Source organism: Leptosomus discolor, chromosome 28 (genome assembly GCF_034619465.1).
Source record: "Leptosomus discolor isolate bLepDis1 chromosome 28, bLepDis1.hap2, whole genome shotgun sequence".
Taxonomy (NCBI): domain Eukaryota; kingdom Metazoa; phylum Chordata; class Aves; order Leptosomiformes; family Leptosomidae; genus Leptosomus; species Leptosomus discolor.
The window spans coordinates 927,204-955,174 of NC_141418.1; the positions used below are offsets into that span (position 1 = coordinate 927,204).

The 27,971-nt window shown below is 66.0% G+C and overlaps 6 protein-coding genes and 1 non-coding gene across 7 annotated transcripts; 1 reads left to right on the forward strand and 6 right to left on the reverse strand.

Moving 5' to 3' along the window:
* Positions 1-20: 20 nt before the first annotated feature.
* Positions 21-7,262, reverse strand: MAN2B1 (mannosidase alpha class 2B member 1). The gene is made up of 24 exons (XM_086478926.1): positions 7,185-7,262; positions 6,412-6,514; positions 5,617-5,790; positions 4,928-5,121; positions 4,716-4,848; positions 4,119-4,261; positions 3,908-4,024; positions 3,734-3,816; positions 3,532-3,652; positions 3,355-3,433; positions 3,166-3,275; positions 2,771-2,878; positions 2,577-2,693; positions 2,308-2,502; positions 2,002-2,099; positions 1,794-1,917; positions 1,596-1,714; positions 1,415-1,516; positions 1,244-1,331; positions 1,080-1,160; positions 769-1,005; positions 546-695; positions 297-399; positions 21-224 (listed from the first exon to the last, which is right to left on the reverse strand). The coding sequence occupies exons 1-24, from the start codon at positions 7,260-7,262 to the stop codon at positions 97-99; spliced, it is 2,985 nt and encodes a 994-aa protein (XP_086335052.1). The 3' UTR covers positions 21-96.
* A 1,092-nt stretch (positions 7,263-8,354) lies between these two features.
* Positions 8,355-9,518, reverse strand: WDR83OS (WD repeat domain 83 opposite strand). Its single transcript, XM_086478903.1, has 4 exons — positions 9,484-9,518; positions 9,161-9,266; positions 8,640-8,737; positions 8,355-8,512 (listed from the first exon to the last, which is right to left on the reverse strand). The coding sequence occupies exons 1-4, from the start codon at positions 9,516-9,518 to the stop codon at positions 8,446-8,448; spliced, it is 306 nt and encodes a 101-aa protein (XP_086335029.1). The 3' UTR covers positions 8,355-8,445.
* Positions 9,519-9,596: 78 nt separating this feature from the next.
* On the forward strand, positions 9,597-11,516 carry WDR83 (WD repeat domain 83). Its single transcript, XM_086478844.1, has 9 exons — positions 9,597-9,699; positions 10,024-10,144; positions 10,230-10,335; positions 10,424-10,472; positions 10,597-10,723; positions 10,814-10,881; positions 10,981-11,089; positions 11,167-11,281; positions 11,355-11,516. Exons 1-9 carry the CDS (start codon positions 9,597-9,599, stop codon positions 11,514-11,516), a joined length of 960 nt encoding a protein of 319 aa, XP_086334970.1.
* Positions 11,517-11,593: 77 nt separating this feature from the next.
* Positions 11,594-14,028, reverse strand: DHPS (deoxyhypusine synthase). The gene is made up of 9 exons (XM_086478856.1): positions 13,828-14,028; positions 13,569-13,730; positions 13,139-13,260; positions 12,972-13,068; positions 12,775-12,861; positions 12,576-12,681; positions 12,378-12,481; positions 12,134-12,259; positions 11,594-12,049 (listed from the first exon to the last, which is right to left on the reverse strand). The coding sequence occupies exons 1-9, from the start codon at positions 14,026-14,028 to the stop codon at positions 11,954-11,956; spliced, it is 1,101 nt and encodes a 366-aa protein (XP_086334982.1). The 3' UTR covers positions 11,594-11,953.
* A 2,465-nt stretch (positions 14,029-16,493) lies between these two features.
* Positions 16,494-19,201, reverse strand: FBXW9 (F-box and WD repeat domain containing 9). Its single transcript, XM_086478845.1, has 10 exons — positions 18,811-19,201; positions 18,254-18,393; positions 18,045-18,173; positions 17,828-17,940; positions 17,664-17,755; positions 17,437-17,585; positions 17,174-17,287; positions 16,996-17,085; positions 16,790-16,855; positions 16,494-16,581 (listed from the first exon to the last, which is right to left on the reverse strand). Exons 1-10 carry the CDS (start codon positions 19,199-19,201, stop codon positions 16,507-16,509), a joined length of 1,359 nt encoding a protein of 452 aa, XP_086334971.1. The 3' UTR covers positions 16,494-16,506.
* Positions 19,202-20,626: 1,425 nt separating this feature from the next.
* TNPO2 (transportin 2) lies at positions 20,627-26,959 on the reverse strand. Its single transcript, XM_086478911.1, has 24 exons — positions 26,861-26,959; positions 26,535-26,610; positions 26,123-26,272; positions 25,906-26,012; positions 25,702-25,835; positions 25,118-25,199; positions 24,896-25,018; positions 24,679-24,797; positions 24,527-24,587; positions 24,100-24,265; positions 23,823-23,975; positions 23,498-23,723; positions 23,105-23,276; positions 22,749-22,835; positions 22,556-22,663; positions 22,306-22,464; positions 22,141-22,228; positions 21,914-22,012; positions 21,729-21,824; positions 21,543-21,618; positions 21,337-21,436; positions 21,016-21,090; positions 20,770-20,903; positions 20,627-20,663 (listed from the first exon to the last, which is right to left on the reverse strand). The coding sequence occupies exons 1-23, from the start codon at positions 26,957-26,959 to the stop codon at positions 20,796-20,798; spliced, it is 2,664 nt and encodes an 887-aa protein (XP_086335037.1). The 3' UTR covers positions 20,627-20,663; positions 20,770-20,795.
* LOC147413422 (small nucleolar RNA SNORD41) lies at positions 24,341-24,407 on the reverse strand. Its single transcript, XR_015184045.1, has one exon. It is a non-coding gene; the product is annotated as a small nucleolar RNA SNORD41 (small nucleolar RNA).
* Positions 26,960-27,971: the final 1,012 nt, after the last annotated feature.

The following is a 27,971-nucleotide window of genomic DNA, read 5'->3' on the forward strand; positions in this document are numbered from 1 at the left end:
CGATTAAACCTGTGCCTGAGAAGAGTCTCATGGGTTTTAATGCACTTGTTGGGGAGGGGGGTCAGGGGCAGAGCCCCCCAGTCGAGCTAGGGCCACTCACACCCGCCCCGTGCCGTCTTCAGGCACCTTGTACTGCACCCTGGCCAGGAAGGTCCTGATCTCCATAGGCTGCAGCGTGACGCGGCTCGGGTCCAGTTTGGGGATGGGGCTGGGCCGGGCCAGACCTGGGAGAAGAGGAAAGGGGTGAGGGGAGGCTGGCAGCCCCCCGCAGCGCCCCCCCAGCCCCTCTCCGGTACCTGTGGCTGGGGTCCAGACCAGGCGGGAGACAGCTTCGAGCGGCAGGTCGGCCCCCAGGCTCATCTCCTGCACCGAGGTGATGGTGAAAGCCGAGAAGAGGTTCTGGGAGAGGGGTCAAACCCATCAGCGCCCACCCAGCACCTGTCCCCCACCCCCTGCAGGGAGCAGGGAGGCCCTCGAGCCTGGGGCAGGCTGGCTGCAGGGTGGGCTAGTGGCCAGGCTCGCCCCCACGGCGCTAGGCGGCTCACCAGAAGGTTGACAGTGACAGACTGGGAGCCATTGGTGCTCTCGCCCCTCTCGAACTGGTGCTCCAGCCGCAGCAGGAGGGTGCCGGCATCCCAGGGCATCAGTGTCAGGAGATGGATGTTGGGGGGCAGCTCCCGCTGCAGCGCCGAGAACTGCGGGGAGAGGGTGAGGGGGGGCCATGGCGGCAGCTCCCCCCACACCCCAGCAACCCCCTCCCCACCTCACCTGCCGCAGGCCAGGCTGGCCGTGGTGGTAGGAGGGTCCCCCGCCGGGTGCCAGCACTGGGTAAGGAGCCATGAACTGCTCCTGCGCCAGGAGCCGGTGCCGATCGGCCGCCGATTCCACTGTGTCGAGGAGAACGAGGTGGCGGCCGCGGACCATCAGCCCCCGTTTGTCGGCTCCCAGCTCGACCAGTGGCTCCCCTACGCCCCGGTTGTCATCGTACAGGAGCCGTCGATGGACCTGGAAGGGGTGGTAGTTACGTCCCAGCGCATCCCCCCATGCTGGGGAACCGCCTGCGCGCCGCAGCCCCTCACCATGAGCTCCAGGGAGCCGTCGAAGATGCTGCTGCCACCCTGCGAGCGATCGGTCAGCACCGTCAGCTGGAACTTCTTGTCCTGCGGGCGAGGAGGGCCACAGGTGCGATGAGCTCTGCCCCGGGCTCAGCCCCGTTTTCCCGCTACCGCCCCAAAGCTGGTACCTTGATGAAGATCCGGCTGTTAACAGGGTAGTAATTCCCTGCCACGGGCTCCGTCTGGCTCAGGTTCCACATAGGTCGGTAGTCACGCCTGGAGATGAGGCAACGACCAGTTATGGGTGGGGGGGATGGGGGTCTTGGGGGGTGTGCGTGGGGGCTATGGCCAGCCCAAACCTGCGCTCCAGGATCTGGCGCCCGTTGGAGTCGGTGTAGAAGCGAGCGTCCGTCCGCAGTGTCGTCTCGAAGCGGCTGATGATCTCCTTGCCCCAGCCGTCCCTGGGAGAGGTTTGGGGGTGAGCTCGGGGGGGGCTTTGGGGTGCCCCCCACTCCTTCCCCCAGGGGGGCCCTAACTCACTCCACAGGGATGGGCCCCACAGTCCACTCCAGCTCAACGTAGGGCAGCCCTGTGTGGAGCCGTACCACCTGGGAGCACCACGAGGAGAAGTTCTGGTGGACCTCCTGCACCAGTGCGTTCTGCGAGGGACGGGACAGGGCTCAGCACCCTGGGGAAAACCCTGGGGACGCCCCCAGGGACACCGTCCCCACCACCCACCTTCACCAGGGACGTGGGGACCCGCTTGGAGTCAGAGACGGGGATGGGCTCAGAGTTGTTGGGGCGGAAGATGTAGGCGCCCGAGGCCTGGGGGCTCTCGTCGTTGCCAATGCTGGCGTTGTACCTGGAATGCAAAGAGGAGGAGAAGAGGCGGTGGAGGAAGGTCCCGCATGAGGGACCTGGGTGTCTGTGCCCCACCAGTGCTCACCAGTAGAAGCTCTGGAAGACGGGCAGTGAGATGTTCTTGTCCAGGTTCTGGATCTCCTTCAGGTGCCCGGTCAGGGGGTCGAAGAGCACCCGGACATGCTGTGGGGGCAGACGGCGGCAGGTCAAGCATCTACCCCACCTCTGCTCGGCCCCCAGCTCCTCCCATCCACCCAGGACTGGTTTAACTGGGCTAACGGAGGTGCGACTCCACCGGGGGCTTCCCCCCACCCAGGGATCAGCTCCAGGACCCCGTGGGGAAGACCCCAAACTGTGCTCGGGGGAACACGCCCCCCCGACAGGACTGTACCTCGTTCTGGATCTCCTGAGGCTGCGATGACACTGGGGTCGGGGCGGGGGGCGCATGGGGGTCCCTGCGGCTCAGCTGGGTGACAGTGAAGGTGCCAAAGCCCAGGGCGGGCGCGGAGGCCTGGAAGAGGAGCTCCCAGGGGGCACCGCCACCGTCCCCCCGCAGCCGGCGGGTGACGTTGGAGACTGGGATGACCTGGAGACGGGCAGGGAAGGTCAGGGGAGGGCTGTGGGCGGGTGGGGGGGATGCAGTGGCCAACCTGGGCTCACCTCGCTGGGCACAGGCTGGCCCTGGGGGTCTGTCACTGCGTAGGACACCCCATTGACTGGCAGCCGGAGCGGCCAGAACATGCGGCGGCCCAGGGGGTTGTAGAGGATAACGGTGAACTGGGGGGACAGGAATGTGGCGTTAGCCCTGCTGGGACCCTGTGGCCCCCTCCCCAGACCCCCAGCGAGGTGCTCACGTGGGCAGCTGCCTCTGTCAGGGGACAGATGCTGACATTGAGGGCATTGCAGAAGACGAAGCTTTCCTTGCTGCCGCCGAGGCTGGCCAGGGCATTGGCGACCAGCAGCTGCCGGGAAAAGGGAATGGTCACAGTGACAAGGGCTGTTCATGGGCTCATCGCCCCGGGCAGCAGCCGCCAGCTCCCACCCTCTGGCCACCCAGACCCCAGTTTGTCCCCAAAACGCTGGCCAGGGTCAGGGGCTCGTCCCCAAGCTGGCTCCTGTCACCCAGTTCACCTCCCCACGCACCAGTTTGCCCCACGGACACGATGCTGGTTCACCCCCAGCCACTTGCCCTGGCCCTGCACCCCCTGGACCCCATCTGTCCCCCCAAAAACAGGCAGCGCGGCCCTACCTGGCAGCTCTCCCACCCCGCCGCCAGCTGCCTGGCGTAGTCGTCAGCCACATGCTGCTTCTCGGTGCCGGTCACGGCGTCGTGGTGCTGAGCCACGGCCACAGCTTCACCTGCCGGGGTGGGGGGCAGCAAGGGACATCATGGGGGTGTCCAGGGTGGGGGTCCCAGGGGTCCCACGCCAGCACTTACGGAGCACAGAGCTGTCTCCAAGCCCATAGGGACCCTTCCGCGCCGCCGGCCCTGCCAAAGCCTCCAGCTGGCTGCAGATCTGCCGGGAGGGAAGGGAGGGTGAGGGAGGGGGACCCCAGCACTCGGGAGAGGGGGGACCCCAGCACCCAGGAGAGGGGGGACACTCCAACATCCCACCTGGAGGAAATTGTTGCTGAGACGCTCATACCGCTTGAAAGCGGGTCGGCTGGTGAAATAACCAGTCCAGAACTGGTGGGGACCGTCTGCATAGGGGAAGAAGTCGTCCGTCTTCAGTGACCTAGGGGAAAACTGGGCTCTGTCCGTCCATCTGTCCGTCCCACCTGAACGCCTGAGCTCGCCCTCTCACCCCCCACCTCACCAGGAGAGGTTGGCCTGGTGCAGCTCCCAGAGGTAGCAGGACGGGGTGGAGTAGAGAACATGGACACGGCTGCCGTTGGCTTGCTGGGAAAGCCGGGGAGGGGATGAGCCGGGGCTGGGGGTCGGCAGCAGAGAGCGGGGACACGCTGGGGACACAGAGGGGGACCCCACTCACCCGGGCGTTGACGTGGGTGATGAGTTTGTCCATGTTCTTGAACCACAGGTTGGCATTTTCGTACTGGAAGTCAGAGCCCATCGTCATGATGATGTGGTTGGTGCGGTAACGCTCTGCCTGGTGAGAAGACGACACGTGGGTCAGCACCCCCACATCTGGGGGGAAAACCTGGTGTTGGGGACACCCCCCCCGCCCACCCCAAGGCACCCACCTGGCTGGCGGCGACCTGCAGGAAAGCGGAGACGATGGTGTCCACGTTGTTCTCCACGCTGTCCTCGTCCACCACGGGGCGGTCAGAGCACAGCTGGTCCCAGCAGAACCCCGACGGTGGGTTGTAGACATTGGGGAGGACGCCTGGGGACAGTCACCGCCCACCCACACAGCCCCCTCGTCAGTCTGGGGATGGGGCGGCTGGGCTGTGGACTGGATTGGGGATGGGGACAGGAAAACTGGGCTGGGGACAGGGGTGGGATGTTTCTGGGGGGTTAAAAGGGGGTGCACAGGGGCATGGGGGGGAATGGGGTGTCTCTGCGGGAATACAGGGGGTGCACAGGGGCATGGGGGGGACCAGGGTGTCTCTGTGGGAATCCAGGGGGATAGAGAATGGGGTCAGCCCTGGCGACAAGGAAAAACCCCAGAGAAGAGTGACAGCCCCAGGAGGGGACAGTGGACCCAGGAAGGGAGAGGGGAACAGGTCACCCTCAGGAGGGGTGAGCAAGGGGATGGGCCCAAGGGATGGGCAACACCCAGTGGGGCACCCTGGCAAGGGGGATCGGGGACCCGAGGGACCCTCCCAGCCCCATCCCACCGGTGAAGATGTCGGCGGCGGGAGGCGTCAAGCTGCTGCTCGCCCGCCACAGCAGCTCCATCTCCCGCCGCTGCTCCCGCGCTGCCTTGTCCTGGTGGTCCACACGCCCCACAAAGAGCCCGTCGTAGCCCATCTGTGGGGAGAAAGGGGGTCAGCCCAGGCACCAGCACCCCCCTGCCATGGGGCTGGGGAGGGTGGTGGTGGGTCCCTACCTGGGCGAAGATGGCAGCGACCTGGCGGGAGTGCCCGAAGGGGTCGATCTGCCAGGCGATGCGGGGGGTCCCGCAGGCCCCAAACTCCCGGCGCAGGAACCAGCGTCCCAGGGCCAGCTGCTCCATGGCTGGGCTGTAGTGGGTGGTCGCCTCGTCGCTCATGCACCAGCCCCCTCCCACAAACTCCAGGCGGCCTGTTGGGGGGACAGGGCGTCCAGGGGCGTGCGGCACCTCACGCCGGCAGGACTCTCGAGGCCCTCAGGGGCACCCCATGCTCCTCAGCCTCCCCCCCCGCCAGCCTCTGTGCCCCCTTAGAGGCACAAGCCCCTGCACCCATGTCACCCCAGACCCCCCCCCCCATATCCCTGTGCATCCCCTGTAAACCCCCAGTCCCCTGCCATGTCTCTCTGCACCCCCTGTAACCCCCCAGTCCCCCCCATGTCCCTGTGCACCCCCTGTAACCCCCCAGTCCACCCCCATGTCCCTATGCAACCCCTGTAATTCCCCAGGCCCCCGTGCACCCCCAATGACACCCCAACCTCCCCCCCCATCCCTGCGCACTCCCCATGACCCTCAGGGACACCCCAGTCACCCCCCCTCCCCATCCCTGAACACCCCCATGCCCACATCCCCCTCCAGGGACACCCAGAGGACATCGCTGCCATTGTCCCCCTCGTGTCCCCCTGCACCTTCCTCGACGAGCTGGCGCACGGTGCGGCGCGTGGCCTCATCCTGCTGCCGCCACCAGCGTGCCAGGAAGGCCACCTCGGCGTAGATGAAGCGGCGGGAAGGGTCGGCCACCAGCTGAGCCACCACCGAGTCCAGGATGTACTGCACCCCCGCGTGCTGCACCTCGTTCCGCACTGAGGGGGTCACCCAGAAACATGGTGACAGGTTTTTGGGGGGGTGGGGGGGGGTGTGGCATGCGGTCACGGCACGGTACAAGGCGACGGCACACCCGTGGAGACACAGGTGACACGGGGGGATGGTGGGGGTCACGGTCACAGCAACGACCAGGAGATGCGAGTGGAGGACATGGGGATACAGAAAAACCCAGGGGACACAGAGGGGGACACACCAAAACACCCAGGGTTCCCCGCACTGTCCCGAGGGGTGAAAACAAGCGGCAAACTGGTGTCACAACACTGCACTGGGGACAAAAAGCGGGGTCTTGTGTCCATCCCAAGGGTAGGGTTTGTCCCTCTGGCCCCCCACCCCATGAGTCCACAGGCTCCAGCACAGGCAGCAAACTGGTGTCACAACGCTGCACTGGGGACAAAAAGCGGGGTCTTGTATCCGTCCCAAGGGCAGGGTTTGTCCCTCTGCCCGCTCCAGCACTCGGCGTCCCTTCACCCCCACGCTGGCCTTGCTGAGTGTCACCTCCACCCCCACAGCAGCCTTGGAGGTGTCACCTCCACTGCGGGTGGCCTTGGGGACGTCACCAGCTCCCCCCAACTCGCCCCATGGTGGCAGGGGCCCCCCACCTCCGTAGAAGTACTGCTCCACCGTCTTGAGCCACCCCACGTCATCATGCGTGTGGGGCACCAGGTGCACGTTGAGGAAGTCAGGGCGCGTGGGGGGACACGACTGTGGGGACAAGTGGTGTCTCACGAGGCCCCCCCGTGTGGCCCCCGCCCCCCCCCGGTTCTGGAGGAAGTTGTTGGGGTGAGGGCGAGGACGCCAACGGCTGCTGAAACCTGGTGGCCAGGATGGTTGGGGGGGGAAGGGCAGGCCAGGACACCTCGGGTGTCCCCCCGCCAGTGAAAGCCCCCACCTCTCCAGGCCCCCCAGTCCCCCAAATCCTCCTATTCCTCCCCCAGGGTCCCCAACCCAGCCTCTCCCCTGTGTTCCCAGCCTCAGCCCATGCCAAACCCCAATCCCACCCCAGGCCCCAAGTTCTCCCAGTTTCCCTGTCCCAGTCCCCCACTGCTCCCCACATCTGATCCCTCCCAGTTCCCCCAGTCCCAACCCGGCTGCTCTATCTACGTTTCCCCAGTTCCCTTCAGTCTCTCCCTGCCCCAGCTCCTCCCAGTCGCCCACCAGTCCCTCCTCTGTTCCCATCTCCCCCACCACGATCTCTCCCAGCTTCCCAGTCTCTCCCAGTCCCCGTTTCCTCAGTGCTCCCAGTCTCTCCCGATTCCCCCCATCAATCCCAGTGGCTCCAGTGCCTCCTAGTTCCTCACGTCCCTCCCAGTTCCCATTTCCCCAGGACGCCCCAGTGCCCCCCCCCAGCCTCTCCCGGTGCCCCCGGGCCCACCTGGTACCCGCAGCCCGCGGCCGCCGCCGCCGCCCCGAGGAGTAGCAGCGGCAGCGCCCCCGCCCCGGACACCGCCATACCGCTCGCCTGCGGGCGCGGTCATGTGACCGCCCGTTCACATGACCCGGGGGGGGGCGGTGTCTCTCCAAGTCGTCCCTCCCTCTTGGCGAGCGGGAACCAATGCACGGGGAGCGGAGCCACTTCGGCCTCGCCCCCCTCTCTGATTAGCTGCTGAGCGGAGGCGGAGCGTAACGGAAAAGCCGCAAAGATTCCCACAGGCGGGGCGGTGACATGAGCTGGCGCCAATGAGCAGTAGAGGCGCCCATGATTGACACGGCAAGTCCCACCTCCCGGGGAGGGCGTTTGACAGCAGCTCCTCCCACCGCGGGAAAACGCCCAGTAGCCAATAACGTGTGGCAGCTCCCGAAACCCCGCCCCCGCCGAACCGTGGTCAGCGGAGAGCGAGAGACGGGCAGCTCTCCTCCAATGGGGCGTCGGGCAGCCGGACACCCACAGACGCACACATGCACCCCCCACCCTTCACAGCGGCCATGGCGATGGTGTGCTCAGGGGGGCCCCGGGGGCAGCCAGAGCAGGTGGCTCCCCTCGGCCCCCCTGGGCTCCCCTCGGATGCCCCCAGGCTCCCCTCTGCCCCCCGCCAAGGCTCCCCTCAGACACCCCCCCTAGGGCTCCCCTCAGCCCCCCGCCAAAGCTCCCCTCAGACACCCCCCCCAGGGCTCCCCTCAGCCCCCCAAGGCTCCCCTCAGCCCCTCAGAGCTCCCCTTGGACCCTCAGGGCTCCCCTCAGCCCCCTCCTCAGGGCTTCTGTCAGCCCCTCAGTGCTCCCCTTGGACCCCTAAGGCTCCCCTAAGCCCCTGAGTGCTCCCCTTGAACCCCCAAGGCTCTCCTCAGCCCCCCCCCCCAGGCTCCCCTTGGACTCCCCCAGACACCCCGCAGCCCCCTGGGTCTCCCCCAGCCCTCATATCCTGTCACTCCCTCTGACTCTGCCACCTTCACCTCCCATTCCCCCCGCCAGCCACCCCACCCCCCCCCAGATCCCCCAAGCGGGTTCCTACACCCCTGGGGGTCCCCCCAGGTCCAGGGGTCCATCCCCTTCATCTGCCTATCTACCAGCCCACGCTGGTACGTCCAAACCACGACAGCCACGGGCTCTGCCCTAGCGGCCCCTTTATTGTCCCCAACCCAACCCATTGCCCCCCCCCCCATGGTGACACGCCGTCCCCAGGGCACGACACCGGCCGTCACCAGGGTGGGGACATGGGCTGGGGGTTCTGCAGGTAGGACATCACCACAGCGGAGATGGAGAGCCTAGAATGGGGGGAAAGACACTGGTGTGAGCTTCAGAGACCCCTGCGAAACCATGACGGTGTCCCCGCTGTCCCCTCTGCAGGGGACGTGGCACCCTGGGGACGGATCCGGGGCCACCAGGACTCACATGAAGCTGCTCATCATCTGCTTGGTGTCCTCAGAGCTGCGGGAGTTGGCAAAGCTGATGAAGGAGCAGTAGACAGCGATCCAGGCACACCACTTCAGCTGTGGGCAGGGGGGGTACGGCATGGGGACCCCTGGGGACGGTCCCTGTCCCCTTGAACCCCTCTGGGGATGGTCCCTGTCCCCCCTGAGCCCCCTGGGGACGTCCTCTGTCCCCTTGACCTCCCCAGGAGATGGTCCCTGCCCCCTTGAACCCCCCTAGGGATGGCCCTTGCTCCCCCCTCAACCAACCCTGACCCCTGCCGGGAACATCCCCTGTCCCCCCTTGACCCTCAGCCACCCCAGACATCCCCAGGGATGGTCCCCGTGCCCCCTCAGCCACCCCAACCCCCCCAGGGACAGACCTTATCCCCCAAAATACCATCCCACCGCCCACCCGGTCCCGGTCCCGGTGCTTCCCCAGGCCAGCTCCAGAGCCCCCCCGCCCCGTCCAGTGCCAGTGCCCCCCGGTGCCGGTGCCCCCACCTTAAGCATGAGCCCGCACATGCTGAACACCATCCCCAGCAGGTTCATGTAGTCGGGCGTGGGGTCCTCCAGCGCCGGGTTGGTCTCGGTGGCCGGTGGCTTGTACCTGGGGGTGGCACCGTCAGACGGGCCGGGGACCCCCTCTGTGCTCCCAGTCCCCCTCCGGTCTCCCCCCGGTGCTCCTGGTCCCTCCCCCGTGCTCCCAGTCCCCTTCCGGTTCCCTCTCTGGAGCTCCTGGTCGCCTCCCGTTCTCCCCGGTCCCTGCCCGGTGCTCCCAGTCCCCCTCCCGGTTCTTCCCCCCGCCTCGGTCCACCTCTCCCCACCTGGCCACCCGCGCCGGTCGCCGCGGGTCCGCCATTGCCGCCCAGCGGCCCGCTTCCGCCGCCGCTACCGGAAGACGCCCCTGCCCCGATCCCGATCTCGGTCCCGTCCCGCCATGGCCTTCCCGCAGCCCCGGCCCGCCCGCCCCGAGCTGCCGCGGCGGCGGGTGCGGACGCTGGAGTGCGGGCAGGGGGCGGTGCGGGCCGTCCGCTTCAACGGTGGGACCGGCGGGGGGGAGGCGGGGACCCCATCCCCATCCCGGGGGGCGTGTGTGGGGGGAACGGGGACCCGCAGCCCCTCCTGGGACCCCAACTCCGGGGGGGGGGGGGAAGGGGGATGCGCAGCCCCTCCCGGGACCCCAACTCCGACCCCATCCCGGGTGGGGGGCACTCCCCATCCGCATCCCAGGGGGAGGAAAGGGGGAACCGGGGGTCCTGCCTCTAAGTGGGAGGGGATGGGGGGGTGTTGTTACCCTAGCTCCTGAGGAGGGGGTGCCCGTTTGGGCTGCTGGGGGGTCACTTCGACCCCCAACCCCCCCCCAGTGGATGGGAACTACTGCCTGACCTGCGGCAGCGACAAGACCCTGAAGCTCTGGAACCCGCACAAGGGCACGGCGCTGCGCACCTACCAGGGGCACGGCTACGAGGTGCTGGACGCTGCTGGGTAAGGGGCTGGGGCTGCGGGGACCCCCACCCCCTGGGGACCCCTCCCAGCCCTTCTGACGGGACTCCTTGTTCCCCCTCTGCAGCTCCTTCGACAACAGCCAGATCTGCTCCTGCGGGGCCGACAAGACCGTGGCGCTTTGGGACGTGGCCACTGGGCAAGTGGTCCGCAAGTACCGGGGACACGCTGGGGTGAGGCCACGGGGGGGGGCACCGGGGGGGTCCCTGCAGGGGGATTCGGAGGTCCCTGCGGGGCGCTGACTCCCTGCTCCTCCCGCAGAAGGTGAACTGCGTCCAGTTCAACGAGGAGGCCACCATCATTGTGTCTGGTGAGGGAGAGGTCTCAGGGGGGAGGGTCCTGCCAGCACCCTCTGTGGACCCCCCCTCAGTGGACTCGTGATGCGCCCCCCAAACCCCCCCTGACCCCCACCCCCCCCTTTTCTCCCCTCCCAGGCTCCATCGACTCCACCATCCGGTGCTGGGACTGCCGCTCCCGCCGCCCCGACCCCGTCCAGGTCCTGGATGAGGCCAAGGACGGAGTCTCCAGCGTGAAGGTCTCTGACCACGAGATCCTCTCAGGGTGAGGGATGGGGGGACACACTCGGGGGGGGATGGGGACACGCTCAGGGGGACGGGGACCCCCAGCACTAACTCCCCCCCCTCTCCGCAGCTCCGTGGACGGTCGCGTCCGGCGTTATGACTTGCGTGCTGGCCAGCTCTACTCTGACTACATCGGGAGTGAGTGAGGGGCTGCAGGACAGTGACATGGAGGAGATCCCAAGGGGGAAGGCAGGGGGGGGCTCCCCAGGACACCCCCAAACTCCCACCCGCTTCCAGGCCCCATCACCAGCGTCTGCTTCAGCAAGGACGGGCAGTGCGCCCTGTCTGCCAGCCTTGACTCCACCCTGCGCCTGCTGGACAAGGAGACGGGGGAGCTGCTGGGCGAGTACGAGCCCCCTCCCTGCAGCCCCATGCACCCTTGGGGGGGAGGACACCCCCGCCTCACACGTGTCCACCCTGCAGGTACACGGGCCACTGCAGCACAGCATACCGGCTGGACTGCGTGCTAAGCGAGCAGGACACTCACGTCGGCAGCGCCTCCGAGGACGGCAACGTCTACTTCTGGGACCTGGTGGAGGTGAGTGGGGAAGGGGGTGGGGGTCCTGGGGGAGCCCCCCACCCTTCTCACACCCCACTTCTGCCCCCCTCAGGGCTCACTGGCCGTCAGCCTGGCCGTGGGCCATGGCGTGGTGCAGTCGCTCACCTTCCACCCCACCCTGCCCTGCCTGCTCGCCGCCACCCAGGGCCAGGTCCAGCTCTGGCGTGAGGAGACCTTCCAGCCCGAGGCGGGGGACACCGCTGCCGCCATGTGACATGGGGTTTTTGGGGGCGGGAGGCAGCTGGGGTGCCCATCTGTCCCCTCCTGGTACCAAGGAATAAACCCACAGTGTGGAGGAGCTGCAGTGCTTTATTGGGAGCCACAAGGACCCCGAGAGCTCAAATAAATACAGGCACTGGGGAGGGGGGAACAGGCAGCCAGTGGGGCAGGCACTGGGGACAGACGGAAGGTGACAGACGGACGGGTGGACGGTGGTGCAGGGGTCCCAGCTCCCCCATTGCCCGGTCGGGGGGAATCACCCCGCTCTCTCCTGCTCTGTTCACACCGGTGCCGAGGGCGTGAGGTGCGGAGACTGGGGACGCTGAGGTGGGAGTCCCTGTAGAGGTACCGGGGGCTCAGCCCTCCCCAAACTGGGGGCTCTGCCCTCCCGAGGTGGGGGACTCACCCCCCCAGGGACACCCCGCCATCATCTCAGTCTCCCGGTGTCTCCGAGGGAAAGGCGTCAGCTCTCTGGGCGAATGTCTCCGCCACCAGCAGCGGAAAGACCAGGGAGGCGTCGGCATAGACCTGGGCACAGGAGAAGTGTAAGGGTGGGGGAGCCCCCCAGGCACCCCAAACTTCCCCCCCCTGCCCCCAGGACCCCTGTCCCACCTTGACAGGAGTGGCATCCATCCGGATCTTGCCCCAGGACACGGCCTCATCCGGCCGCGCCCCCGAATCGGAGCCGTCGAACTCCTGCGCCGTGTTGACGTAGACGGAGAAGTCAGCGCCGTTCCTCTGCGGGGCAAGGAGCAGGCTAAGCCCCCACGCCCCCTCCCCATCCCTGGGGGGTGCCCCGCACCCCCTCCCCATCCCCCAGGACACCGCAGGGGAGCCCCTTTGTCCCCTCGCTCACCATGAGGTTGGCGTTGGCGATGTGGTGCTTCACCAGCCCCCCGCCCAGGATGATCATCCCCGTCTTCCTCGCGAAGATGGCCTGGGTGTTGATGAGGCGCAGGTCTGCGGGCAGAGATGGCTGTCAGGGACCTCGCCGTCCCGGATGGGACCCCGGTGTCCATGGTGGGGGGACCCCGGCGCAGGGGAACACGCTCACCCTCCACGATATCCAGCACCAGCCCCGGGCGCTTGTAGGAGTGGAAGAAGATCATGTCCCCCAGGGAGCCGTCGGTGAGCGCCGGGCTCAGCACCGGGATGTTATTCTAGAAAGGGGACACGGTGCCAGACAGTGACACCCCCACGGCGGAGCAGCGATGCCCACAGTGATCGCGTCCCTCCTCCCCGTCCCCACCTACCTTCTGCGCCCAGTAGCAAACCGACTCAGGGTTGTTGATCTCCTTGCCCAACCGTGCGATCATCCTGGAGGGGGTCCACCTCGCACCCTGCCAGACCACCGAGCTCAGCCCCAGCCAGGGAGGACCCAGGTGTCTGAACCACCCCCCCGTCCATGGAACTGAGGAGCACCCAGGGGTCCGGGCCGGCCACCCCCCACCTGCGTTTCTTGCTCGTCCACCATCTGCTCCAGGATGGGCATCAGCCAGTCCTCGAACTTGCAGTAGTTGTCGTTGGGCACCAACAAGTTCCCGATCCTGGGGAGGGGAGAGGCTCAGCCCAGGAGGGGACCCCCGGGGATGGGGAGGGGACCCCAGCGCCCTGTACCTGTTGATGCCGCTCTGGCGCAGGTCCCGGCCTCGCAGGCTGAAGTCCCCGATGTAGGTGGGCGCCAGGCACTTGATGAGATCCTCCTCCACGCCCCCTGCCGTGGTCACCAGCACATCCACCTGCCCCCCGGCACAGAGATGGGCGTCAGGAACTCGGGGACCCCCTGGGACACCCCAGGGGACCCTACGGCAACCTGAGGGACACCTTGGGGACAGTGCTGGGCCCCTGGGAACTTCCAGGACACCCCAGAGAGCGAACTGGGAATACTGGGGACCCTAAAGGTCCCTCAGGGACCAAGCTGGGATCCCCCTGGCTCTCACCCGAGGGACACCTTAGGGACACCCGAAGGACCCGAGGGCTCCCCTCAGGGACTCTGGCAATGGCCGCGGGGCAGGGGGGGACCCCAGACTCTCCGTCCACCACGCACCATGTTGTGCTGCACCAGGTAGCGGATGCTCTCACGGACGCCGGAGCTGATGAGGTTGGAGGTGAAGCCCAGGAAGATGGTGCAGCCCGAGGGCGGCCGCGGCCCCCCCAGCCCGGCCCGGCCCCGCTCCTCCTCGCTCAGCGGCTCCAGCTTCGCCGCGATCTGTGGACGCGGAGCGGGGGGGGGGAGGCGTCAGGACCGACCCCGGCCCCCTCCCATGACACGCCCCCCCCTCGACCCCGGACCCGCCGTCCCCCACCATCCGCTGGATCTCGGCGACGGCCTGGGCGAAGCTGGTGGCCTGGAAGCCGGTGGTGAGGAAGGAGCGCAGCAGCGCGGCGTGGTCCGGACCGCCGGCGAAGTCGTACCCGCGTACCGGGAGGCTCTCGGTGGGGAGGGGCCCGCTCGGTTTCAGCACGGCCCGCAGGGCCGCGGCGGGGACCTGCCCCGGTGTCGCCATGGGGCTCCGGCCGCCTCACTCCGCCGCGCCGCCGCTGCGCGCCGCCATCTTGGCCCGCCTCCTCCTCCCTCCACCCCAGTGCTGCGGCTGCGCGCCGCCATCTTGCTCGCCCCACCCACGCCGCCGCGGAGCTACAGCGCCGCTCGCTCTCTGCCATACAGCTGCACGCCGCCATCTTGAAGAAGGGACGGTGGCCGCAGAGGGACAAGACACTTCCGGACGCGAAAGGCCTCTGGGGATGGCCCTGGACCGTGGTTACCTCGAAACCTCCTGGGCTCGTTCGGGATGGTCTTAGTTCCTGAATTCTGATTCGATCTAGGAAGGGCGCCCCCACCATACGGTGGCTCCTGATCGGATCGGGACTAACGCCATCTTGAACCTAAATGGGGCAAGCAAAGATTTTTTTTATGAGCTCCCTTGCTGGCTGCAGCAGTTTATTTTGCCCCTAATTCTGTGCGCGAAGATCCGAACGAAGATGACGGGGTCGTAAGTATTTAAGGCGTATACCGTTCGGTTGGGTGGGATTTGGTTGCCTGCGTGTGAGAGTGTGATTGAGATGGAACCTGGTTCCGAAGCGATTGTGGAGGTCTTCTAACCGTGGTTCCAATCTCCCGCGAGGGACTTGGCCGGTGAAGGACTGAAGCGATTCCTATAGGATTCGTGGGTGGGTGATAGGTCCTAAACCCCCTGCAAGACACTCTTACCGGCAACCAAGGGCTGTAGGAATTGCCACAATAAAATTCCTAGATGGGTCAGAAAAAAATCGAAGACCCAGGACCAGAAGAAAGGGAGCAAATTACCAGACATACCATTAGAAAGTCCATTGGGAATAATGATTAGGAATTGGAATGAAAGGGGCCCCAGAAAAGAAAAAAGTAAATTAAAATTGATTCAATATTGTATGGTTGAATGGCCGAAGGAACCTTTAAAACCACATGTCTTTTGGCCTGGTTTTGGATCTTTTGAGGACTGGATTTGCCAGACCTTAAATATATATGTTAATTTAAAGGAACCTTTTAGTCAGGAGGAAAGTGATTATGCAGGATTATGGATCAGGACTCCACATCCTTTTCCGGCCTCAATACTTACATTAAAAACAGATGAGAAGTTCGAGGGAAAAGAAGAACATAAAAATGAAAAAGAAGAAGAAAGAGATGATAAATGGGAGCTACTAGATAACTTACCACCTCCATATCTTAACAATCCACCTCCTGCGGTGGCCCTCCCCCCGGTGTCCGTAGTACCTCCCCCACCAACAGCACCAGAATTAGACCGACCTCTAAGAAATGAAGAAAATTGCACATGTCCCAGTTCAAACTTGGAATGGAATCAATCTGGAAGGATTGTGGGGAGATTTTACGGGCGGTGATTGGCTTACTAAAATTGGAATAGTTGTATTGGGAATATGTGGAGGATTGTTAATAATTCCATGTTTAATACCGTGTTTTACTAGATTAATACACTCGGTTATACAGGGGATGCAAATATCTATGGTATCTGTTGACCCAGAACCAGGGAAAGAGAAAACCCATTCTCTGATGATAATAAAAACAAAAGAAAATCCAAAATTGATACCAATTCAGCAAGCGTTGACTCAACTGGAAACGAACACACGAATCAACACCATGAAAAAGCAGATGGGGGATTGTGAAATGTGTTCATCTGATTCGTGTCAATATGAGACAATGCTACAGTCAATATGAGACAATGCTAGGGTCGCATGATGAAATGTGACTTTCTGTTCTACATGCCCTTGTATAACCACAAGCCTACAAGTGGTTAATGTATATAGCTCCTGCATCCTGTAAAGATTGCCTAACAAACATTCCGTTGTATTTCGTTGTTGAACTTGCTTAAGTTTTAATAACCGCAGATTGTATTGCGCAAAATGCCGGCCACTGCATAAGATGTCTGTTACTGCGCATGAGTAGTAAGGGGCTTAGTGGGAGGTACACTGCCTAGAAGACCCCTCAACCACTGAGGAGAGTTTGAGAAGTTTCTAGAAGAACTACGATGCCTGCGCAGCCCGGAGGTGGAGAATTTTTGGAAGAACACGTCTATTATGAATATGTAATTTTGCTAGGCTATAAAAGAAGTTGGTTTGTTTTTCACAGTGTGCGTCTTGGTTGAGCAGAGACTCCCGACGCACCCAGCGCTGTTTACTCGCCTCTACTCGCCTAATAAGTTATAAACTTTTATTGGAATCCTATTTGGGACAAAATCATTTATCACAGCCCCAAAACCACGGATGCCTCTGCGGGGGGACGCAACCTCGGCTCCAGTCAAAACCTTTTAATACCCATGAACAAGCGGCAGCTTCCAGCCCCACCGAGGGCCCAGGACCAGGCCCGTCTCCTCCATGTCAGGGGGCACTGAGGGGACCCCACTGGGAGTGGGGACAGACCCCCCCCCCCGCTGGCAGGGAGTCCCCCGGCCCCCCCTTCCCGGGCAGTGCGAGCGCGGGACCACGGCGGGGTGTCAGGTCCGGAGTCTCCACACCTCGACCGAGAGGCCTCCCGAGGCAGCTGCCACCACGTCACCCTCCACGCTGATCTGGGGGGGATAGGAGGAGCATTGGGGGGGTGCGGGGGGCACCCCCTGCACAGGGTGGGGGCACAGGGGGGAGAAGTTCCACACCCCAGGGACTCCCTGGTGCAAGGCCCAGCATGGCAAGGCTGAGATAGGGGGGAGCCAGGCTGCTCGCACACACGTGTGCAAGGTGGGGGCACACGCGTGCGCAAAGGGGCAAGCGCCTCCTTACCCCGTTCAGCACGTCATCGTGCGTCCAGGAGCAGATGGTGCGGGGAGGGTCCGTGGGGACGTGTATCTAGAAGAGCAAGAGCCGTTTGCAGCCCCACAGCACCCAGCACCCCATAACAGGGTCAGCAGATACCCCCCCCCCCCCCCCAGCCCAGCGAGGGGCTCCCCCAGCCCAGTGCCTCATGACAGGGATGGAGGGACCCTCACCCGCAGTGTCTTGTCGGTGGACGTGGTGTAGAGGGACCCCAGCGAGTGCCAGAGCCCCGTGATCTGCAGCCGGTGCCCCACGTCGAAGTACTGTGGGAGGTCACCAAAACGTACCGTGAGGCATAAAGGGGGTACCCGACCCCCTCCCTGTAACCCCCAACCCCCTCATGGTCCCTACCCGGGCAGGCTGGAAGCTGCCAGCGCTGTTCCCAAAGACATACACCCGGCCCTGGTTGTCCCCGGCCCAGAGCTGCGTCCCCCGGTACGACATGGAGAGCAGGTAGTTTTCCAGCTGGAGTGGGGAGGGTGGCATTAGGGGGTGGGCAGATCCTGCTGCACCCCAGATCTCAGAGCTGTAATTGCAGCAGGTGATGGGGGGCAGAAAGCCCCCAGCCCTATCCTGGCCCCCCCGCCATAGTTTTGGGGGGCAGCAGGACCCACCTGCAGGCGCTGCAGGACCCCGTCGGCTCGGCGGTCGAAGACAACGAGGGTCCGGTCCTCGCTGCCTGACACGATGAGCCGGTCATCAGCAGCCAGGGACAGGACAGCGCTGGCATGGGGCTTGTAGCTGCGCACCAGGGCCTGGCCGGCTGCCGGAGGACGGGTGTTGAGCTGGGTTCACACCCCACCCCCCACCTCAGGGACCCCCCATCCCAGGCAGGACCAACCTCGTGGGTCATAGACAGTCACCGTCTTGTCGTAAGTCCCGGTGACGAGGACGTCGGGGCGGTAGGAGAGGCACAGCACGGCCGCCTTCTCCCTGGGGGTGAGGGGAGGCTTGGGGTCAGCTGGACCCCCCCCTGGAACCCCCCTTAAACCCCCCAAGCATTACCTGATCTCCCCAAACTGCTGCCCCTCGGCCTCCAGGTCCCACAGCTTCACGGTGCTGTCCCAGGAGCCCGAGCACACCTTGTTGTCTCGGGAGGCCAAACACCAGACCCAGCCCTACGAGACAACCCACACCTGCCACCACCCCCAAAACCGCTCTGGGACCCCCCCAGCGGCTCCCCCAAGATGGGGGAATCAAGGATCACGGTCGTGCCCCCCACCTTGTGCGTCCCGTTGCGCTCGCTGCCCAGTGCCTTCACCAGCACCTTGCCAGGGGCCCGGCCCAGCTGCCGCAGGTCCCACAGATTGACGTTGCGGTCGCGGGCACCCGAAATGCAGAGGGTCCCTCCCTGCCAAATAAGGGGGGAGTAGAAGTGAGGTGGGATCCCCCCAAAAGAACTAGAGGACCCCGGGCCCAGCACATCCCCACCTGCAGCAAGAGGACGGAGTCGACAGAGGCGAAGTGTCCCTCATCCAGGGAGAAGTGCTCCATGGGGGCCCCGCCACCCCCCCAGCGGTGCAGGTGCTCTTCCAGGTCCACGCATGCAGCTGACCAGTCGAACCCCTCCTCTGCGGAGAAACGGGGGAGAACACGACACACCCCAAAATGATGGGGGAACCCTGAGGGACTGTGGGGAGTCCCCAACCCGCCCCCTTCACCCTGTGAGATGCCCCGTAGCCACCTCAGGATTGGCGGAGTGGGGGACGTGGGGTGCTGGGGTGGGAGCTCCAACCTGCTGCGGGGAAATGGGGGGGGTCACGAGGGGTCCCCAATTTGCCACAGGGAAACAGGGGGCAGAGGAGGTCCCCAACTCAACCCTTTCACCCTCTGCAGCCCCCCTCGGGGTCAGCAGAGCCGGGGAAATGGAATATTAGGGACGTCTCCAACCCGCCACAGGGAAACATTTTGTGGTCCCCAACCCACCGCGGGGAAACAGAGCACCAGGGGTCCCCCCCACCCGCCCCGTTCCCCCCCCTCAAACCCACCTTCCAGGACGGGGAAGGGGCCGCGGGCACTGCGCTGTAGCCGGAGCCGCCAGGCCACGGCGTCCCGGGCCACCTCCCGCAGCGCCCGGCAGACGCGGGGCAGGACCCCCCGCACCTCCCGCGCCCCCAGGTACCCGCAGATCTCCAGCAGCAGCTCCAGCGGCAGCGCCAGCAGCCCCCCCGCCGCGCCCCCCACCCCGCCCGGGGGCGGCCGCTTCAGCCCCGGGGGGGGTCGAGGGGTGGGCACGGCGGGGCTGGGGCCCGGGGTCGGTGCGGCGGCGGCGACGGGGAGCGGCGGGGGAGGGCCTGGGGCGGTCACCGGGCCCCGCAGACGGGTGATGTACTCCTGCGCCTGCCGGTCGGGGTCGTCGGGCGCGGGGGCCCCCTCCATGGCTGGGGGCGGGGGTGTCAGCGCCTCCTGCGGCCCCACAGCGGGAGTCCCTGTCACTGACCCCCCTCCCCGGCCCCTAACACCGGGATTTGCCCCAAATCTGGGAACCCCAGAGCCCCGGGACGGCCGCTCCCACCCTGCTCCCGGGGACCCCTCCAACCGCCTCCGCACCTAGATCCCCCCCAAGGACCCCCGGTACCGGGACTTCCCCCCCCAGTGGGATCCCCCACCACCCAGGAACTCCCTGAACGCCCGGTATCGGGACCCGCCCTAACACCCGACTCCCTCCAGCCCCGATACCGAGAACCCCCGGCACCTCCTCAGATTCCACCCCCGTGACCGCTCCGCCCCCCTCCCGGTTTAGGGTTTCCCCCGAACCCCCCTCCCCCACACGGTACCGGGGCGCAGCCCGGCCCGGCCCGGCCCGGCCCGGCCCCGCCGCGTCCCGTCGCCACGGCCACGGTGGGATCCGCTTCCGCCGCGCCGGGAGCGCCGCACCCAATCAGAGAAAACGGCACGTCATTACGTCATCCAGCAGCGCCAGAAGTGCCTCCTCTGCGTCGGCCAGGCTACCGGGAAGGGCCGCAGCGACCCTCCCCCTCCTGGGAGGGTCCGCCCCCCCCTCCCCCCTCCCGGCGGCGGGAACAAACGGCACCGAGACGGAGGACGGTCAACAACGGACTCTCTTTGCCGAGCAGGAACGGGGGGGCGCGGCCAAACCGGGCCCCCCGCCCCACCCCCACCCCCCACCCCCCCGCCGCAGCCGGTCCCTGCGGGGCGGCTCCTCCCCCGCCCTGTAAACGGTAAAAAACGGAACAAAACGGGGAGGGGAAAAAAAAAAAAAGGAAAAAACACAAGAAACGTGGCACCAACTCGCTCACGATGAAGCACAACGGCGGCGGCTCAGCCCCCCACGGCCCCCCCTCCCCTGGGCCCTCCCGCGCCCCCCCTCCCCGGGGCCACCCCCCCCGCGCCCCCCCCCATCCCCCGGGGCTGCTCTATCTGTTCTAGGGGTTTATCGCCATCAACCTGTGCACGGGGACGGGGTGGGGGGGCACCATGCGGGGGAGGGGGACGGGAACATCCTACAGCGGTAAAGGGGGGGGTGTATTGCCCCGCCTACCCCATTTTTGGACCCTTTTGCCCCTATTTTTGCTCCCCCCCCCCCCCCCCCGCCCAGGTTTTTGGGGCATCCCCACCGCGCGTCCATCCCTCCCCCGCGGCTGGCGGGGACCCCCCCCCACCCCCAGTTCCCTGTCCTCCCCCCTCCCTTCTACCCCTGGGGGTGAAACCGATGTCGGGGCACGGCGGTTGAGGGATGGGGTGGGGGGGCGTGCGGGCGGGGCACCGCGCCGTGGCCCCCTCCCCCCCCACGGCTCCTCCCGCCCCCCCCGAACCCCCCGGGCACGGCGCGGGGGTCGCCCGCTCATGGTCGCCATCCCGACGGCCTCCCGGCGCCGACCTGCGTGAGAGGGGAGAGGGGTTCAGGGGGGGGGGGCCTGTCTGCTCGGGTGGGTGGTCTATGGTTTGTCCCCACCCTTTTCTGGAGTGCTGCCCCTCACCCCGACCTGGTGTTCCGGTGTCTCCGCCTGGCCTAAACCCCATAAAACGCCGCCAGCCGGTCCTTGAGCAGCGGTGGGAACTGCTCCGAAAACTGCTGCCAGTTCTCCTCGCCCACCTGGTCCTTGAAGCCGTGGAGAATCTGGGGGGGGGGGGAAGGACGGACACAGAGGGGTTAAAAAAAATGAGGGGGTGTCTTCTGAGCCCCCCCCAGGTGTGTATGGGGGTCCCTAACAACCTCCTCCGGTGCTGACCTTATAAAACATGTCCCGTAGGTCGTCCTTGGGGCTCACCCAGGACGCGACGGCGTCGCAGAAGAAGATGAAGTCCTGGAGGGGTAGCGACAAAAAGGGGGGTAGGAACAAAATGGGGGGGGTGATGGGGGAGAGGAACACCCCCTCCTCCCCATTTTGGATAGGTTTACAGCTGAGTCCTCCTGTTCCCCCCCCAAATCTCCCCCTCTGGGGGGCTGCTGGAGCTTCCGCCGGAGCTCCCCCCGCAGCTCAGTGGCAACCACCAGCCCCCCCCCTCCCCCGAATCTTGCTGGGTGTGTCCCCTGCTCCCCCCCCCAATACCTGCACGACCCCTCCGGGGTTCACCCCGATCATCACGCAGATACCACGGAAAGCCGAATCCTTCTCCTCGTTGTCCCGGATGTTACGGAGCGACGTGCACCTGGAGGGGTGGAAATTAGGGTTCAGCGCCCCCCTCCAGCTTCCTGGGGGGCACAGGGACCCCCAGAACAGCCCCCCCTCCCCACTCCCTTCCCCCCAAAACTCACCAGGGCCGGATGAATTGCTGCAGCATGGGGGCCACCTCCTGCGGGCAGACGAAGCCCAGGCGGCCGATGGTGATGGCTGTGGGCAGAGCGAGGGGGTTTTGGGGAGGGGGCTGCAGAACAGAGCGCCCCCCGCCCCCAACCCTAAATCCCCACCTGGGGGTCCCGCTGCACCCACCCTGGCCTCACCCGTGTTTTCCAGGAGGGTTTTGGGAGTGTTGGGACGGTTGATGATCTCCACCAAGTTGTTCAGCACCATCTGGACGTAGGGCTGCATCTCGGCCCCTGCCGGGAGGGGACGGCAAGGGGCTTGTCAGAGCTGGGGGGGGGGCGGGGCTGCGGGGGGGGCTGAGGTGGGGTCCCACAGTGCTCACCCATCTGCATGCAGATCTCCCCAATAGCCCAGGTCGCATTGTTGCAAACGGAGATGAACTCGGGGTTGAGGTTGGTGCCCAGGATGGGCATGAACTCGGCTGGGGGGAAGTCAGGGTCAGCACCAGTGCACCCCCCCAACCAACCCAGCATGTTTTTTTGGGGGGTCCTCCCCTGCTTCATCCCCCTCTCCCCCCCCAGGGGTACCCCCTACAGCCCCGGCACCCACCAATGCAGGGCTTGACGTGCACGAAGCAGGCCTTGGTGAGGTCACCCAGGAGGGCAAAGGAGCTCTGTCGTACCTCAGGCATGGTGTCCTGGGGGGAAAAGGCAGGGGGTGAGCGCTAGGGGGAGGTCCCCAGTGGCCCCCCAGTTGGAGTAGGGGGGTCCTTACCTGCATGCATTGGAAGAGCAGCGTCATGATGTTGCTGCGAGCCACCAGCTGCTCCACGTGGCAGCCGAGACCCTCAGCCAAACCACTCAGCAGGTCCAGGGCCACAATCATGAAATCCTTGTCAGGGGCCTCATACTGCTCAGGGTGCTGGTTATACATCTGCAGGGAGGGGTGTGAGGGGGTCACACTCCATGAAAGGGGGGGTGTCACACCCCACGGTGATGGGGAAAGGGTGGGAATCGCGGCTCACCATGGCCTGAGCCAGCGTCTTCTGGACCAAGGTGACGCAGCGCTGGTAGACGGGCTCGCAGTAGGGCAAGAAGCCGCTCTGCAGGGCGGTGGCCACCGAGGACAGGCACTGCGACACAGCAGGGGGGTGGGAGGGGGTTTGAGGGGATGGAGACACCCCCCCCCACGGGTGCCCCCTGCGCCCCACAGCTCACCTCCAGCAGCGGGAAGAGGTCCTTGTCCTCGTCCTTCAGCTCGTTCCACTTCTGGATGAGCGGAGGCATCAGCTTCTGGATGTACTCCTGCGCCCCGGGGAGAGACCCATCACGGGGGGACACACACACACAACAAGGACAGGGGGGACACGGCCATGGAGGGGTGTGGGGCTGCTCCCCCTCCACCCAGGGACCATCAGACCAGAGAGATCCACACTGGGAGTTCGGGATTCGAATGTCTGTTGTCACTTGTCATCACTGGTCCTGGGTTGGGGTGTGGGGGAGGGACACACCATGGGGGTGGTGGGGAGGCGAGGGGACCCCTGGGAGGGGGCCAGGACCCACTGACATCGTACCGGCTGGTTGAGGTGGTGCCCCACAGAGTCGGCAAGGGTCCCGATGGCGTCGTAGAGGATCAGCAGGTTCTTGTGCTGGTACTTGCCGAAGGCGAAAACCAGCGTGTCCAGGATGAAGCTGAGGTACGGCACTAGTTCGGTGCAGGCCTCCTCCTCCAGCGTGGCGAAGGCGCTGCGGGGAGGCAGGGGGGAAAGGGTCAGCGGCACCCCCCAGCCAGGGCTGAGCCCTCCACACACCCCCTCTCTGGGTCAGACAGTACGAATACGCCATCATCACTGCGACTCAACACATCGATTTCCTCATCCCGCCCAGAGAAATGCTGGGGTCCAGCAGATCCTGCCCCCCCAAAAACCACCACAGGCGGCCCCAAACGACCCCCCCCAGCCCCTCACCTGCACGCTGCCTCCTGCACCCGCTTGTTGCTGTCAAGGATGCGCTTGAGCAGCTCAGTCATGAGGGGCTTGAGGTACATGTCGGGGGGCTGGCTGACCACCCAGTGGGCGTAGCGGCTCAGGGTCCAGCAGGCGATGGAGCGCACCAGCGCCTTCTTGTCCGACAGGCATTGGATGAGGTGGGGGATCAGCTCCGGCAGGTAGGGCACCATGCCCTGCATGCAGCCTGGGGGGGCGGCGGGGGCACAGGGAGGCTCAGAGACCCCCCGGCGCCGGCATGGCGGTGGCTCGGGGACGGGCCTGTTGCAGGCACCGTGGCACCCACCTTCCGCGATGGCCCCCAGGACAAGGATGCCCGATTCCTTGATGACCCACTCGGGGTGGAAGAGGAGCTCCTTGAGCAGCGGGAGGAGGTGGGGGAGCAGCTCTTCCCGAAAAACGTTGGCCAGGACGTCCAGCGCGGCCGCCGAGCACTTCCCTGCCGGGCAGGCAAGAGGGGATGGGGTTTATCCCTCCTGAACCATCTCACCTCGGGGTTTAATCAACCCCCAGAACCCCCCCAGTGTTCACCCAGGGCTGTCTTCCCCTCCCCAAGCCCGTACTCAGGTTCCAGTCTGAGAGCGTGTCGTCGTCGTCCTCATCCTCTGCATCATCGGGGTCCTGTGGCCGCTCCTCCTCATGCTGCAGCGTCACCGTGCGGGACTTGTGGAAGCGGGGCTTGATGTCCTGCTCGCTGTCGGGAATGGCCTCGTCCTCCTCCACGTCACCCTTGCGGGGACAAGGAGACATCACGCTGTGCCACGGGGACCTGCAACCACCCGTCCCAGGGACCCCCCGGCCCCCATGGATCAGACAGTACGAACACAACAGCCATCACCGGCATCAGCTTCAAATCTGTCATCACATCCAGGTGCTCTCGGAGCAGCTCCTGCCTTGCCCCAGGCCCTCCAGTTTAACCAGTACCAGCCCCATAGGGCTGGAGGAGGGATGGGAGCTGGGCGCTCTTGTGTTCTCACCGTGACCTCGTACCTTGAGCAGGATAATGTCAATCTCCGAGTATTTCATGCCGTTCACCAGGATGGGGATGAGCCTGGGGGGGGGGCAAAAGGGGGGTGGTTAAGGGGCTGGGGAGAGTCTGGGGGGGGGCTGGGGGACGAGGAGGGGCCGTCCTGAGCACTCACTGCACCAGGTGGGAGGTCAGCACCTCCTTGCAGATGGGCTGCTCGGCCAGTGTCAGCCAGAACTCACAGGCCTCCAGCGCCACGTTCTCGTCGCTGTCCTGCGTCCGCTGCAGCATGTACTACGGAAGGGGCAAGGGGGAGGGGCACATCAGCCCCCCAACTTGCCCACTTGGGGGTCCCACAGATGCCCACCTGCCCCCCTGCCACCCCGTCTGACCTGGATGATGCTGTGCATGTGGGGGATGAGGCGGTCGATGCGGACCTCCAGCAGCATCACCAGCGCCCGGCACACATTCTTCCGCACCTCGGGGTCCTCATCCACCGCCAGAGCGAAGAGGTGCTGGGGAGGGGGACACACATGGGAGCCCACTCACCACTGTCACCCACAGGGCCTCTCCTGGGGGTCTCCGGAGGGGGTTCCCCCCACCCAGCCACTCACCTCGATGAAGGTGTCGATGTTCTCCATCAGCGCCTGAGCCCGGTCCATGATGAACTGGTTGACGCAGGCAATGGCGTGGGACCTGGGGGCAGATGGATCAGGGTGGGGGGTGGGGGGGTGTCCAGCAGGCTCATTAGCTAATGAGGCAGAGCCGGGAGGGGGAATCAGCCCAGCCACCTGCCCCTCCTGGACCCCACAACGCTGAGATAACTCGTGAGAGGGAAATGTCTGAAACAACCCCCTGCCCCAGTCCAGACTTGGGGACACACACACAGGGTCACCACGGGATGATTTGGGGATCTGGAGACTGGAACTACCAACTCTGGGGGGGCCCAAATCCCCACATCACCCCAACGGGGGCATAGATGGAGCTGGCCCACCCATGGAGGGGAAGGATGGGGACAAGGGGACCCCAGGGCAAATGACAACCAGTGGCAGGGGGCACAGAAACAGCTCCTTTCCCACCCCATGAACGGCCACTGGGCACGGCCTCCCAACATTCCCATCACAGCTGGGACCCCAAACCCCCTCGTGGGGCTGCAGGGGGATGTGTGTGTGCGTTCCCCCCCCCAGCACCCCCATACCTGATTTTGGGGCTGCAGTGCTTGAAAAATTGGAGGAACTTGGGGATCATGACATTGAGGGGCCGGTTGAGAGCATCGCTATCGAGGAGCTCGGAGGAGTCCTCGCAGATCTTCTGCAGGGCCCCAAAAGCCCCCTGCATGCCACAGGGGGGGGTCAGCGCTGGCCGCAGGGCCCCCCCCTCCACCCCCCCCAGCCCCACGCACCTCGCATGTGTTGTAGTCCTCTGAGTTGAGCAGGTTGCAAAGCTGGGGCAGCAGCTCCGGCCACATCTGTAGCTCACCCTTGGAGGCGATGGTGGTGATGAGGATGCCTGTGGGAGACGGGGGGGTGGGGTGCGTGTGTGTGTCAGCAGGGAGTTGCGGGGGGGGGGGGGGGGGGGGGGGGATCCCCGTGGCGCAGCCCCCCTGCACTGCATCTCACCGATGGTGGCCCGGATGAGGGAGGAGGCGTCACCGATGTTGTTGAGACACTCCTGCTTGATGAACTCGGCCACTGGCTGGGGGAAGCTCTGGTAGTGCGCCTTGACATTGTTCTTCAGGATCAGGCCGCTCAGTGACCGCGTCGGCTCATCTGAGGGGGGGGGGGGCGAGGCGTTGGGGAGGGGGTCACACCACACATCCCCTCCACTTCCACCTCCTCACCTCCTCAAACCGAAAGCAGGAGGGCTCAGCTCCTGCATTCCCCTCTGCCGCCCCTCAAATGCCTCTGTGGCCCCACAAGTGCCTCTGCTGCTCCCCAAACACCTCTGCTGCCCCTCAAACGCCTCTGCCCGCCCCTCCTGGGACCCAGGAGACCCTGATCCCCACTGCCTCCCAGGCACAAAGTCACCCACCTTCGGATTTGAGCCGCGTCAGCACAAAGATCAGGTAGTTGTTGAAGTCGGGGAATTGGTTCAGCTGCTTCAGCTTCTGCCCCGGGCGGTTAAGGACGAGGACGGGGACGCTGTCCCGGATTACCGTGGCCAAAACTGCGCCCCCTCCCCCCCCGCCTCGGTCCCCCATGGCTGCTGACCCCGTTAACAGATGAAATCCCCAAATTCCCTTTCCCCAGCTCAAACAGGGGTGGGTGTGTGTCCCGTGCCCCCCCCCGCGGGGGTCCTGTGTCCCCCCCACCCTAGGGGTCCCGTGTCTGTGTGTGGTCCCCCCACGAGCAGGATACGTCCTGGACGACTCGCTGGGTGGCTGTGTTGGGGGACTGCGAGTCCTTCAACAGCTGCAGGACCTGCTGCAGGCCCTGCTCGTCTGGCTGCCAGTCCATGGCGGCTGGGGGAGGGGGTCTGGAGGGGTCCCGGGGGTCACCGGCCAGAGGGTGGGAGTGCAGACCCCGGATCCCTGCGGGCAAGGGGGGGAAGAGGGACAGGGATCTACCCTGCGTCCCGCCAGCGGGGGGACGCGGAGGGGACACCCCAGGGATGAGCACGGTTCCCGGGGCGGGGGGGTGAAGGACAGCGGGACCCCTCCACCGCGGACGGGGGCGCAGCGGGGCTCGTCCACGCGGCAGCTGCGCGGGGCGGGGAGGGCGGCGGGGACGCGCCGCGCACGTGGGGACGGGGATGTCCCGTTAAAGGCGGGGAGGGACGCGGGGGGCCCAGGGGAACATGGCGGGAGGGGGGGGGGCAGATCTCCCCCCATTGCTCCCCCCCGCCCCGAGGCTACAAACGCCCCGGGCCGTGCCAGCACCCCCTCCCCACCGTGCCCCCCAGCTCAGCATCCCCCGCCTCCAGTTTGATCCTCTCGCTCCCGTAACCCCCCCTCCCCGCCCCGCCATCGCACCCCTGTCCCGCCGCACGGCCCCTTCCCCCCCCACAGCGCCCGCCGCACCTCCAATGACCACCCCCAGCCCCAAATTATCCGCCCCCGGCCCCCAACTCTCCCTTCAGCCCGGCGTCGGCCTTCCCCTCTCCTCCCCCCGGTCCCGGCCGGGCCTCCCCTGCCCGTCAGGCCCCGCGCCGCGTCGGTACCTGCCGGGGGAGGGTCCCGGGAATCGGGAGGGGAGGTCGGGGAGATGGGGGGCGGGCGTGGGGGGGGGGGGGGGGGGGGGGGGGCGGGCTCGGTGCGGCCTCGCGCAGCGGCGCGGCCCCGGCGCTGCCCGGAGGGAGCGAGCGCGGCACGCGGGCGCTGACCCCCGCCGGCCACCGTCCGCCCCGCCGCGGGCACCACGTGAGTGCGCGGGAAGCACGGCGCCGCGTCACGTGGGGCGGGGCCACGTGGGGGAAGGGGCGGGGCGGTCCGGTCATGCACATGCGCCCCGCCCCAGCGGCGGTCGGCGT